The sequence below is a fragment of the Anopheles arabiensis genome, chromosome X (genome assembly GCF_016920715.1).
Source record: "Anopheles arabiensis isolate DONGOLA chromosome X, AaraD3, whole genome shotgun sequence".
NCBI lineage: Eukaryota > Metazoa > Arthropoda > Insecta > Diptera > Culicidae > Anopheles > Anopheles arabiensis.
Window position 1 is genome coordinate 2252949 of NC_053519.1, and position 14188 is coordinate 2267136.

The 14188-nt window shown below is 49.6% G+C and overlaps 1 protein-coding gene across 2 annotated transcripts; it reads right to left on the reverse strand.

Moving 5' to 3' along the window:
* Positions 1 to 259: 259 nt before the first annotated feature.
* Positions 260 to 12487, reverse strand: LOC120906797 (proton channel OtopLc). Of its 2 annotated transcripts, XM_040318810.1 has the most exons (9): positions 12002 to 12487; positions 9732 to 10466; positions 6643 to 7344; positions 5530 to 5647; positions 5343 to 5448; positions 5046 to 5252; positions 4766 to 4926; positions 4481 to 4646; positions 260 to 4403 (listed from the first exon to the last, which is right to left on the reverse strand). In XM_040318810.1, exons 2-9 carry the CDS (start codon positions 10229 to 10231, stop codon positions 3439 to 3441), a joined length of 2925 nt encoding a protein of 974 aa, XP_040174744.1. In that variant the 5' UTR covers positions 10232 to 10466; positions 12002 to 12487; the 3' UTR covers positions 260 to 3438. The 2 variants fall into 2 exon arrangements, with proteins under 2 accessions (XP_040174744.1, XP_040174745.1); XM_040318811.1 differs by lacking the exons at positions 9732 to 10466; positions 12002 to 12487 and adding an exon at positions 7414 to 7549.
* Positions 12488 to 14188: the final 1701 nt, after the last annotated feature.

Consider the following 14188-nt stretch of genomic DNA (forward strand, 5'->3'; position numbering starts at 1 on the left):
CGTACACACCTTACCGTTTCGCTGTACCTAGCTTTGAGAGAGGGAGAGAGGATTCAATGATGCTCGAAGCAGAACAATCGCACATTGAGCTGTGGCTACTTGTGCCTGATGCCTGATCACTTCTGCAGGCTTTCGAGATTCGACAAAAAGACCCTTCACTTCACTGGGGCGTACGCACGGAAGGCTGAATAGCGAGGGAGGCTTGCAATGCACAGATGTCGGATATCATGAATATCGCTTCAACAATGTACCACTGCGCTCATTTTCATTACGATAAGTTTTTTTTTTGTTCAGTTTATTTGTAAATCCAAATGGTCGACGTTGAGTTGGAGTGTAATTCGATTTGTAATAACTTCTTCGGCGTTTTTTGTTTTATCTTTTGGTTTTTGATTCGATTATATTTTCTACAGAACTTCGTATCGTTCGTATTTTCGTTTGCCCCCCGGTTTTTTTCATTCTTCTTCTTAAGATAAGCCCAATAACATACGCAGTACATAGATATAAAAGAACATTGAAGCCTAATTGACCCACCCCACACTAAACGCCCAAATCTGACTGACTGCCGCGCAATTTCTTTCCCCAAGCAAACTCAACTTAACATTACTCTGTGTGTCTGAGTGTGTATGTGTGTTTGAGTATATGTGTGTGTGAATTTGTTTACATGTACAATAATTGGCACAACTTAGTGATTTCCATCATCCCGCAAATGGAAAACCAAAAACGCGAATATCTAACGAACAGCTGGTCAATCAAACGGAACGAGCTAACCAATCCACAAATACAGCAACTCCAATCCCTCCGCAAATATTCCCCCGCTCTCTACCCGCCACCATTAAAACTTCCTACCCTTCTCCGGCGAGCGATCGGGAATTGCAATAAATTTTCCAGACTCAAAAACGCAATCAATAAAACACGTTAACATCTTTCCAGGGTTTGCTTTCTTACACGTTAATCTTACCAGCTACACGGGAGAGTCTTTGATTTTAGCTTGTTTTGTTGTTGTTGTTGTTGTCAGGATAGTTGTTGGCATACAAACATCGGGTAAAATGACGTTATGACAGATAGAATAGCATGAGCGATATGGAGCAGAACAGTACGACGGCTACGATACGGGGTTGCCGGTTTAGCAACAAACGAGCAAAAGAAGAGGTGTAAACAGCAGTAAGGACGCGGCCCCAGTCTGGCGGGTAGACCGGGTGTTGTACAACGAGTAATAGTGTTTAAAAGATGGCTAGTAGAAGAGACACGCGTACCGGACACGATGTTTGCATGCAGCGCGAGAAGAGATTATGTACTTTGATCAGAATGCTCTCTCTCTCTACACGTACTTAAATAAGCGTTTGGTTTTCGTGGCGATTTTTGTTTTTTGTTTTTTGTTTTTTTTTTGTGTTGGTTTACAATCCGACTATAGCTACGCACCACTAGCAACACAAAGGATTGCGCTTTTCCTTTCAATCTTGCTCAAGAAATAGAACCTAAAGAAGGAATATGATCTAATAATCCACGCGAACGCACCGACCAGAACGAAGACACGATAATCCGAGACTCTCGAGACGGGGAGCGGGTTTTCCCTCACGATGATCTCAGCTCGCAAAAATGTCTCAGCATTTTCCGGGTCAGCGCGAAGACGACACATGTGTGTGGGACTATATCTTTTTTTTTGTTTGTTGTCGATTTCGCACTAAAACACGTCCACACACGAAACACGCAACTAAAATCGTGCACCGTCTCGGTTAGCTACCAGCTATTCCTAAGCTACTGTCGCGGGAGCGATCGTTTTGCTATCGGTGCTACTGTGGCCGTATTCGTTTTATTTTAATTTTTTTTTGTTGGAGAGAAATTTGCAATCGATTATTGATCGCCGGCATTTAAAATTTCCTACCGCCCACTGTGGTACTACGGTTCGTCGCTTACGGCTAAGCGCAGGGTAAAAGCAACACAAAACCACTAAAAACCAAACAATTTCTCTCCCTCGTTCTCGCTTTCTCCCTCTCTCTTTCTATCGCAACAATTTAATCGTGTAAAACCTGACCTATGTAAATACCTTGATTTTGTGTATAAATAAAAATAAAACGGTAAAAAGTTGTTTTGTTCGTGTCGTTACGCTCTTATTATTTAGTAAAAAACATCCTCGCGCAAAATCTGTATCGCCTTGTACCGCCTTGCTGGCTGGAAGTTACACCATAGTTACACCGCGCTTACCTAATAATATATCCACGGACGCACGGATACTTTTATCGTTTTTTTTTTAATATGTATAATATAGTTGATTATTTCTCACGATTTGCTTTTTTGATTTTGTTGTGGTTGTTGTTGTTGTTTTGACACTGAGTTTGAGTACGCGCTTTCTGTGTTATACGTGTTGGACAATATGCGATTTCGTTTGGCACTACAAATACATTTATATAGACGGCTTTAGAGCATGGATGTGACGTGGTAGTTTTTGTTTGAGTTTTTTGTTTGAATATGTTTTCTTTGTTCTTTTTTTTTGTTAATGTGTTTGTTTCAACATACATCTTCTTCCGTTTAATAGCTCTTCCAACAGACACACACACACACACATAAATCAAAAATTCGAGATGAGAAGGTAAGAACGCTTCTCGGCATTGACCCGATTCCCCAAAAAGACCCATTAGGGTGTTTTCCAAAAATTCCCGCCCTAACTATTCGTCGCTAGTATAAAAAATGCTCCTTCCAAAATGTTGTATGTGGGTGTGTATCTGGTGTGGAAAAAAATGTCTCTAAAAAATGGCACTATAAAACCACTCTCTTCCTGAGCGTTACTTCAAAAAACTGGTCTCGATCTCGATGGCACGTTAGGGCACGCGGTTCGATACACGTGCTTCGGTTGGTTGCTATTTGTTTGCTGCTACTTGTCTTTGAAGAAACATCGGTGGGGTGTGTGCTCTAGTATGTCGGCGGTACACGCGAGTGTGTACTCCGCGTCACTATCCTCATTTCAATCCTTGTTCAGAGCAACGACCGAGCTCCAAGCGCTGATCGTTCAAATGCATTAAAATAGCAAAGCAAAGTCCTGCTGAGGTGCGTGGTTTTTTTTTAAAAAAGATTGTGCTTTTGACCGCCACGTTTCAGCATGGTCCTAGTTATGTATCTTTGTATTCGCGAGGAAAAAAAACCCTCCCCATTATGCGTGAGTATGAAGTAAGCGGATTATAAAATGCACGATTGAATGTAATGCAATGGATGCTGGTAAAATCTAGTCACCCCCTCCGGATGGTCTGCTTTGTCTCTTCTGCTGCCCTAAGCGCGTAGGTACGCGTGCAGATCGATCGGGGCGGGCTGCTCCAGCCGCACCTTGGCCGTGGTGGACGGCGGCACCTCAGCACCGGGCCCGGCTACCGGCTCCCCGCCATCGTCCGGACGCCTGGCGCAGAGCCGCGGCACGCGTGCCGGGCAGGGCCAGGCGCTCGAGCGACCCTACATGTACGCCGGCTTCATCTTGTACGCCCGCTTCCAGATCTCGCACAGGCAGACGGTGCTGTGGAACCGGTAGAAGATCGCGAGCGGCATCGACACGTGCGTAATGATCGTCCACGCCCACAGCCCGTAGAAGTGCAGCTGGATCGGGTGCGACTCGGCCCGGCTCTTCTCGAGCGTGTTGATCGCCCACATCGCCAGATTGCTCACCAGCAGAAAGGTGACGATCTCGCGGCCCGGCTTCTTGCGGATGTGCTCCTGGGTGGCGGCGGACCGGCGGCTCGCGTCCAGTATGAACATCGTCTGGCAGGCGGTCTCGACCAGCGAGGCGAGGGCCGTGATCAGCACCAGCACCGTGTCGCGCCGCATCGTAAAGTGGCCCCCGATCACGGTGAACGTGCTGTAGAGGAACGAGCCGGTCTGGCCCCCGACGAGCAGGATGTCGTCCAGGCTGAAGCTGCGGAACGCGTCGTACTGCATGTGGCGCACTTGGAACATGCCGATCAGCGTGGCGGCCGTCGTCGTGCCGTACAGCGTCAGCTCGCAGATGTTCACCTCCGTCACGGCGAGGCTGACGAACTCGGGGCGCGAAATCAGCACGAAGAACAGGATGAGCGAGATGATGGTCAGCACCAGGATGAGGATGCCGATGAACAGGCCCTTGTGTGCGCCGGCACAGTCGACCGAGTAGTGGTGCGGGGAGCGTTTGAGCGGGTGCAGGCTTTCCTGGCGCTGCGGCTGCTCGTTCTGCGGCCGGCTGATGCTGCGCCACATCACGTACAGGATGGCGGCACAGATCAGCGAGTACTCGATGGTGCAGGGAAACAGAAACGGGGACGCGTCCTGCACCAGCGTGCCGATGATGTTCGACCGCCGGCACTCGAAGATGTTGTGCGGGCCTTTGAGCCCGCGGGCCACCCGCAGATGGGCGACGGTTTCCACCGGGTGGGGCATCATCTTGTTGCCTGTAACAGTGGTGCGGATCGAGGGATTAGCGAAGTGGTGTGCATAGACCCTAGAGCCCTATGTGGCAGACACTCACCCAGCCGGTGGGAAATGCGCAGGGTGCGGTTTTCCGGATTGTAGAAGGTCAAGATCTCGTGCTTCGTCTCCTGTATCAGCACCGAGAACCAAACGGACAGGTTGGTGCCGATCATGTGCATCAGCCCGAACCGCGCCACGATCTTGTGCCGGTACACCTTGATTTGCTGTTGGATAGCCAGGGAATGGAACACAGGGGCGATTATTTACGACCGGCGAAGCGAAGAACGCCGCACCGCCGATTGATTGCCGGCAGGAGCAGCAGCGCTCAAAATAAACCGCTTACCTCGTTGTTTAGAAAAATAAAATACATCTGTATGAAGATGAAGGCCATCCGGGTGGCCGGTGTCAGTGCGAGCAGCACGTTGTGGCACTTGGTGTTGCGCTCCAGCTCAAAGTATTGCCCGAATTCCAATCCGGAGTAGATCATGCTACCGATGCCGAACGCTGTGAAAATTAACGCCGAAAAAAAAAAAACAAACAAAGCAAGGTGTTTTGGGGCTAGCTGATCTGACAGGTGATGGAGATGATGTGTGCACCAAATAAGGCGCGCGGTGACTGCTTACCGACCGCACCCATGCGCAGATAGAAGCTGCCAAAGTGCTGCAACCGTGAGGCGGCACCGGCCGACAGGGACATCCGGCGCGCCTGCACCGGCACCTTCGGGCTGGAGCTGATGGTTTCGTCCTCACTGTCCGACTGTTCGCCGCTGTCCGTCGAGCAGGTCGTGCTGGTACGGTGCATTACCTTCTTCGTGCTGGCAAGCGGTTGCTCTGGAGGCGGGCGAAAACAAGGAAATTGGGGAATTGCTTTTATGTCCCAGACATTGCTATCGAGGAGTGTTGCGGGCAAAGCGGACTTACTCTTGATCGGTGAGACGGGTGGCATTTTAGGCTTTCCCCAGAGCAGCGTTGTGTACATGAAGAGCAGGAACACCATGCTGCCGATGTACAGGTATAAATAGAAGCCCTGGAAACACACAGAATCAGGCAATGTATTCCGCAAAGGAGAGTTATCAGCTAAAAAAGGGCAACGGCGAAAGAGCCTCACCTCATAGAAGGAAGGTGGAATGTAGGTGGAGATAACTTCCGCCATCGGGAATGCGATACCCATCACCACGAGCAGCTTACCATACAGGGCCGACAGGGTGGTTGCGAGGGCTTCACCGCTGGTTAATGTGAAGAATTAGAGGAAAGAATGGATAAGATGCATACAAGCAAAGCTACTAATGTTCGCGCAATAGGAAAACAGATTTAGCTCTAACAAATGGCTCAAACGCCTACGGGCAAGTCTTATGGGTAGTTTGACTGGTACTATCTTCTGGTATACTTGTTTTGGTCTAGATGGAATGTCTTTGGATCGTTCCGGTATATTGATATTAAGATGCATCTAGAAAGCCCAGAACATCATATGGAACATTAGGTCCTACTTTCTTCTGCTTATTAGTGTAACGAACTACGTGGTCATGCCAGCCGTCCAGGCCTTCTAGACTTATTGAGTTCCACGCAGCCCGTTAGTTAGTCCTTGCTACGGAGAGACGGTCCATATGATGCTTGAACTCACGACAGGTATGGTCGTAAAATTCGTGTGAGTTCGTAACTGTCCAAGCATTCCAATTGTTCAAATACTGTGAAGTCTTTCGAAGGCCCTACAATACCAAGGTCCTACAGCTAAGAAAGATATGCGTGCTAGGGGAATTAAATCAACCTGTTGCTATGGAGTATTCCAGATATCAATTATTTGCATATGACTTTCTTTGTGCATTAAATGAGATATTTTTGTGAACTGCCATCTAATTCTTGGTCTTGGAGTATTTAGGAATTTCGTCTTGGGAAGTCTTTCATCTTGAAGAGACAAAAAATGTTTGGAATATGACGGGACTATCAAGATGTTTATATTTAAAAAAAACAGATGATCTTCAACAGGCTACATCTTCAAAGAGGCTTCAATGTATAACTTATTAACTTGTAACCAGATCATTTAGGTCGTAGTGCAAGATCATTAAGGCAGTAAATGATCTTGTGTGGAAGTAGTAAACAAATGAACACGGATACATTCTAATATCACATGGCGAAAGTGGCTGCAACCTGCGGGTACTCTACCTGACAGTCTGAATCAGAACATCTTTCGTTTTTTTTCTTGAATCAATACGTTACTACTTACGGTTTCACTTCGCGCGGCGTGGGATAGTAGACCGGTTCGGGTAGGCGCGACGGACGCCGATTCGTCGTCAGTATCGGATGGAGATGATGATGGTGGGAGTGGTACAGTACGGACAGGTGCTGGTGCGTGGTGGTGGTCTGGCTGGCGGCTCCACTGCCCGGCGTGGCGAGCGACTGCTGGGAGAGCTGATGGGGTGACCGGTTGCTTGCGGAGAGCACCGACTCGCCCCCCGTCCCCGACACCGTACCTGGCCCGGCGAGCGGCAGCGTAACGAGCAGTGCCGAGCTGGCCGCTTGAGGTGGGCACCCCGCCGATACCATATCGATCGCTTTGGCACTTGCAGTAGGTGTGTGGAGTGTGCGGGACTGGATCGCGGTGGAGGAGGAGGTGGAGGACGACCCGAGCTGGGTTTTGCTTTGCATGCCCAACGAAGAGCCGTTGCGCGAACCGTCCCCATCGGTGGTGCCGTGCTCCTGGTGGACCGAGGACAGGGAAGGATAGTCCGCACCGGCCGTCAGTACGGCCGGCGGATGCACTAGCGGTGGGGTGGCTGGATGCCGTGGGCTGGTCGGCCGCCCGGTGGGCAGTTTGTGCAGGGAAGGTGCGGGCGAGGTGTGGGTGCTGAACGTTTCCGGCGAAACGATCGCGTTCTGGGACACCGAGGGCGATGGCATGATGGGTTGCAGCGACAGACCAGCATCCCTGCAAGTAGGACGAAAGAGCAGCGTTAGTTTTCGCTAGACGTCGTTGGGCAGATGGGCTGCAGTGTACCGGTGGGGCGGAACTGCTGGTTTGGTTCGAGTACAACTGCTAAGCTGCACCAGCTGAAGCATCTTTCTTTCCAGACTATCTGCCAAAACCACCGACGACGACGAAGCACTAGTTCGACACACGACTATCACCGGACGCTACCAATTGGCGATTGACAGTCCTGGGTGCACGGTCTTCAAAGACGCAAATTCGACAAGCAGAGCGGTGTAATGGCACAGCACTAATGATGTCCCATTACGATTAGCATTAAAGGGCAGTGTCCTCTCGGTTTTAACAGCAAGCTATAGATATAGCAAGAGTGAGAGAGAGCGAGAGAGAGACACAGCGAGCAAGAAGCAGACAGAGGCAAAGATCTGCGCCTTTAAAAGCACTCCAGTACAACCAGTAAGCGAAGGTCCGAAAACGAAGCTAAAGGAGCATCGCCGCAAGTGAACAGGAAATGGTAACGCTTCTTCACCCCGAGAGGGCTGCATGAATTAATTTTTATTTGTCAGAGTATCTGCCAAGGACTGCTCTGCCTCGCTGCGAACATAAACGCTTGGTAATCTCCCGCTTAGCATACCACGCTTAGCCGCGTGTCCTCGGCATCCAATATCCCCGGAAAGCTGGGGGAATTAAGATGTTTGGGTAACGCGCTCTCAATTCATGTGCACCAGCGCTTAATGGCGCCCAAAATCAGTTACGCTGACATTCAATTCGCGCTGTACTGGTGCACAACATAAATCAACGGTAACGGTTGGTTTCACTTGTGGTCCACATGCACTGCCCGCTGCCAGATAGATCAGGTTTTGCTCTCTATCACCTGCTGCGGCTATCAGCGGCAATTATTCTATCAAATCATCCCGCCAGCCAATCCAGCGCTGGGGGCTGGAGGGGCTAGATGTCGAGATTTGGCGTGACACCATATGGTGATCTGGGCCGGAGCTGTGTGACCACATCTGCTACTCCCTCAGTTCCTCTCTCTTTCTCTCTCTCCCCTTTACGGTCCTCTGATACGATGGGAATCAACCAATCGGGCATGATCCGGATGCGAGTAGTTGAGAACACTGCTGACAGTGTCTCTGGCACTCGTTACGCAATATCTCCATCGGTACCGAGAGGCACAACAATACCTCACCGCGCCTGTGGCGGAGTTGGCCACATGTATTTCCCCAGCCACGGTGCGAGATGGATATCTGGCCGCAAGGAATCAATTAGCAAGAGTAAACACTTTCCACCGTTGGCAGGTGCGGTTGGTAAAGCAGATTCAGTTTCACTCCAATTACCTAATGCTCGGCGCAATACCTAGTGACGCGCTGGACGGACGTCCATTCGAAGCGGACTGCGGACGTACAATTTAAAGCGAATAATCGTACGGTTTTTGGTTGTTTTTCTGTTTGCTTCCAGCAGAGGTGCGTGCAAGGGTGCTAACCTGTTGCATCCACGGGGCGTCGCCCGTATGTCAGACGATACTCCGATCATGTGGGCGTCATATTGAACAAAATGTGCAAGTGCAAAAGCACGGAACCTTATCCCACTAATGGACACCACTCGCACACCAGCTATTCCATTACCAGAGATTCTTTTTCTGTGTTTTTGTTACTGTCCATTCTGTTCGTTCTGGCACAGCCACGGGGTTTTCAGTTTTAAGCCAATTAAAAGTTTTAATGCCTTCGGGCGAAATCATCCGCGTGCGGTATTAGTTTGCGTCTGGCAGGATGCAGGTGCATCCCTAGAATGTGCCTCACCTTTATAATGGTCGGCAAACTTTTGCATTAAGCTGTGATGCCCCACTCTCAACACAACTCCAGTAGGTCCTGTGTTAAATTCTGAACATTTAGGAGAGTTGCGTGGGGTTTTGGAGTCACAGTCGTCTCAGAATGCAAGCTCCCTCAACAATATCATTCACACCAATGTTGTTTAACTTTTGCATTAAGCTATGGTGCCTCACTCTCAACACAATTCCAGTAGGTCCTGTGTTAAATTCTGAACATTTAGAAGAGTTGCGTTGGGGTTTTGGAGTCAGAGTCGTCTCAGAATGCAGGCTCCCTCAACAATATCACGCACAACAATGTTGTTTATTTCAAATTTTACATACAAAGATGCACTTTGAATGTACCAAGAATCAACCAATAAGAGCAAAGCGGACAATGCCTGCCCCGGTACAATGGCATCATGCGATGCGATGATGAGACGACGTCGCATTGCGAAACCAGGGATCGCTAAATTGTCACCACACATTTAGTGCAATTGAGAGCAATTGTCTTCATATAAATCCGGTTCGTATAATCCTCGCAGCCCCCCCGGGTACCGAGGGACCTGTAAACGCTGTTACCTACCTTTCAATGTCGATGTTGAGCACGGACAGGGGCGGCAGCAAGCTGGCCGGACTGTGGATGGGCGAAGGAAAGGAGGACATCGGTGGTGGCAGCTCGTACTCTCCACTGTCGCCCGCCTCCTGCTCCCCCAGCTGCTCCTCGTCTACAGCCGTGGCCGGTTGGGGCGGCTCCCCGTTCTCCCGCTCGTTCTCCTCCTGCTCCTCTTCTTCCTCCTCTTCCTCCTCCTCTTCCTCGATGAGAGCATCTTCCTCCTCGAGAATGACGCCGGTCTGGCTGGGGACGGCCGACCCGGCCGGCTGTATCGTCACCACTTCCGCCACCAGGGGGGCGGTAGGCGGCAGCGTGCAGGGGGAAGGAAGGCCTCCGGCACCACCGGATGCCATCGTCACCACGTCCTCGATGTCGGAGTCGATGCCCTGGGCAAAGTCCATGTAGAACGATTCGCGCGAATCGCTCGAGCCGCGCCGCAGCTTGAGTGACAGGTCCGGCGAGCTGTCCATCTTCCTTACGGTGTCCTTGGTGCGCTTCCTTTTTTTTTTGCGCGCGTCTACACCTATCTCTCCAGGCGTACCGCACACACACACACACACACGCGCGCGCGGTTTGACGTTGCTAGCGTAACATTTGCTGCATTCGGGTGGGCGTGGGCGTTGGGGTTGTGCTGTAGACAATTCACTCTCACTTTCTAGCGCGCACAGGCTAGATACACTGGGTGCCGTGCGTTCGCCTCACTCGCTGCGTGTGGGAAATAAGGATGCTTGGGTAAATGAAATCAATTATGAGGTGGGAGCCATTGCGGCGCACTGCGAGGAAGAGAAATTGCTTGCCATTTTCCGTCCGCCTACACCACCAGCAATTTGCCGATGTAAAAGTCTATTACGGTCTATCGGGTGGATGTATCTACTTGTTTTTTTTTTGCCTGTTACACAAACTCTTCCTACCGTGCTATTAAAGTACAATATCCTGCCACTTTCCGGTGGTTCAGTGCCAACGCGAACGCTATTACTTCAATGTCTGGTGGTCCTTGGTGCCTCCAAAGCGTTCCTAAACCCTCAGCGTCCCTCAGCGTTTTTTGTTTTTGCAATGAATTTACAGTTCTGTCAGCATTCGGAGTCACTCTCAGGAAGAATTCCAGGCTTGCTTCCAGGGTGTAGCAAGCGACGGGACAGGAAAACAAAATTCCACCACATCACAAGTGGTGGAGATGAACGCAGCGAGTGAGAGAGAGTGAGTGAGTGTACGAGTGAGAGTGCGCGAATACAATGCCCCCCCGTGATGTGCAAAAGATGCTGGGACGACCGAATTTCCCAGGCCATCTCCCAGGGAAGTTGTGCCGGAAAATCAGAGACCAAAACAAATTTTACTCTCGCCCTTACCCCCTAACAGTTGTGTACTTTAGCGAATCTGAGGATAGAGCGCAAGCCTGAGTCCTACAACAGTAGTTTTCAACAGCAGTTTTGCGAATTTCTTCAGTACCAAAAATATGTAATTGTGAAGCAACTAGGGAACTAGGGCTTTTATATAAGAAGTTGTAGTAAAACCACAGAACCTGGAGATAACTCTTCGGGCTTGAACCTTGGAGGCTTTCTACTGTGATTTAGTTTCCTGATTCATCTGACCCTATCTTTCTCACTACTCTCTCTCTTTCTCTATTTGTCACTCTCTATCTCTATCTCTCTCCCTGTCTCTTTCAGACATACACACAACAAACATAGTTGTAGTATACTAACAATATAGCATATATGATGTTATATATATATATATATATATATATATATATATATATATATATATATATATATATATATGTATGTATGTATGTATGTATGTATGTATGTATGTATGTATGTATGTATGTATGTATGTATGTATGTATGTATGTATGTATGTATGTATGTATGTATGTATGTATGTATGTATGTATGTATGTATGTATGTATGTATGTATGTATGTATGTATGTATGTATGTATGTATGTATGTATGTATGTATGTATGTATGTATGTATGTATGTATGTATGTGTGTATGTATGTATGTATGTATGTATGTATGTATGTATGTATGTATGTATGTATGTATGTATGTATGTATGTATGTATGTATGTATGTATGTATGTATGTATGTATGTATGTATGTATGTATGTATGTATGTATGTATAACTTTGTAACTATATCCAGATCACATTGTGCCTTCCTGTCTCGCTACAACTTCACAGAGTGCTAACATCGCCCAAATCCTCAACAGTATCCTTCACATTCACTCAATACCTGAACTTGCGGCAGTGGTCCCGTGTTTCGCTTCGGGCTTGATTCTTCGCTTGAGTAAAGTTTGATCGAGGCGTTGATTGCGGGCCATACGGGACCACCCGCGGGGGTCATGGGCGCCGGAACCGTACCGGCCGGAACACTCAGACACACACACACACGCACCGTGGGGACCGGGAGAACGACACTGTGGCGGAAAACCACGGCAAAGCCCCGCTAAGGCACGAAAAACGGGCGAAGACGGCGAGTGTTTGCGGTGTTTTTTGCAGAACTGGTAGGCCCTATGCTGCAGAGCACGACGAGCACGACCCGCGGCACACAATTTCACACAAAACAACAGACACACTGCACACTCGGACGCCGCTGGTGCCTCTGGTGACTGGAGGCCGAGCGCCGAGAATCCCGTTCCGTGTCACGCGCGTCAACGGGCACTAGCGTTACTGAGCGGTCCGTCGTGGTGGCGCGTTACGGCGAACTGCCGTGGACGGGGCCCGCAAGTGCATCGAATTCCGGAGCCGAAAAAACACCCCAACACAACGAAACGCTCGCACGCGAGACACGCTGACGGCTGCCGAGCCGAGAGAGAGAGAGAGAGAGAGAGAGAGCGAGGGAGAGCGAGCGAGCGAACGGGAAGCAGAGCGCAAGCGAACGAGTGAGTGTGAAAACGAGAGAAGAAATTGATGCAGCGCAATAGAGTAGGGAACACGGAAAGGGGAAACGATGCGGCGCGGCGGCTGTTGTTTGTGCAAAGGCCTGAACCAGTGCAATAGAGAAAAAAGGAAAAAGGCGAAAAAGGGAAAACACCTGAAAATACGCACGCGATTGCGCGTGTGTTTTGGAAAAACAGCGAGCAGGATAACAGACTGGGAGACAGAGAGAAAGAGAGCGAGAGAGAGAAAGAAAAAAGGGCGAGCCGGGAGATTTGGCGGGGCGCGCGCACACAGTTTGTGGCGGTGCAAACTTCTTGAGGTGGAAATTTGTGATTTTCCGACCTGTGTGCGACGACGGCGACAGGGATCTGCCAACGCTGGTGTCCGGGAAAAAAGCTGGTGTCGTGTGGGCGAGAGAGCGCAAGCAGGAGCGCGTTTCCAGGCGCGTTTGAGAATGTTTATGCATGAGCACGCTAGCGAAAAGCGTCGGGGTTTTCCGGCTTCGGCTTCAACGTACAGCGGAGTATTCGTGTCCTTTTCCTGCACCCTTCCAGCGCGTATCTGGTTTCTGCGTCCCGTGACGGCGTCGGCTCGTAAAGCGATCCCCTTTCCTTTTGTGCCTTTGTGCCGTGCTGCTGCTGCCTATTGTGGTGAGAATTTCCCGAAACTGTAATCAACACCCCCATGATATGGGTTCGAAAATGTGTAACGCACGTCCGGAAGAGGGGCTGGATGGAAAATGTGTGACTTACTGCTCGAGTCATAGACACTCCGGGACACACGCACACACACGCGCGCGCGAGAAAAGAAATGTTGGAGGGGTCGCTTTCCATGAGCGCACCACCACCAGCAGCATACCAGCACGGGCGCAAATGCTCTTTTTGGTGGGAAAACATTTTATGACCAGGCGGGTTGCAGGCGGCTGCTGCAGGGTGTGTTCCGATCGCGCACGAAACCGATCTCCGGGAGTCTGGAATCATAACATTAAACATCTGACCGGCGGGAATGGGGGAATTTGATGGGAGAAACAAATGTGGCAAAACCAACGCGCACATGATGCGGTTGGCAGCTTGATACATTCACATGGATATCTCTTTGTATGGATCTCCATCGATCTATCTGCAGTTGTAGAACTCACGGAATGAATTTAGGCTTCAAAATTGGTAATTCTGAACTCCGAAGAATCTATTGCCATAAATAAAAGAAGCTAGCCCAATACCCACTGTAAACAAGAACAAGGGCATGAGGTCTGTGTGTACATCAGCCTGCACTAATTTGCATTGCACGTCAAATCAAACGTGACTAATGGTTAGATCCGTGGTGGAAGATACGCACGTAACGGGCCCTTTTCGCCGGAGCCTACGCAACGGCGAGTCTCATTTACCAATGCGCACTTTCCCAGCACCCATTTGATCAGAATCTAGGCAACGACAGTGAGCAGAAGACGCAATATATACAGGCCAAACAATGGCCTGTGGGTATGGTAAGGATGAGTAAGGGGGTACACGTGTAGCATAACTCACTGCAGAACTCAAGCGAG

What these genes read in the sequence shown, in the direction of transcription:
- LOC120906797 (XM_040318810.1), bottom strand. Translation starts at nt 10,231, where the DNA reads ATGGACAGCTCGCCGGACCTGTCACTCAAGCTGCGGCGCGGCTCGAGC. An exon ending in CTCAACATCGACATTGAAAG is followed by an intron (nt 7,345 to 9,731) that starts GTAGGTAACAGC and finishes TCCTACTTGCAG; the next exon opens with GGATGCTGGTCTGTCGCTGC. An exon ending in TCTGCGCATGGGTGCGGTCG is followed by an intron (nt 4,927 to 5,045) that starts GTAAGCAGTCAC and finishes TAATTTTCACAG; the next exon opens with CGTTCGGCATCGGTAGCATG.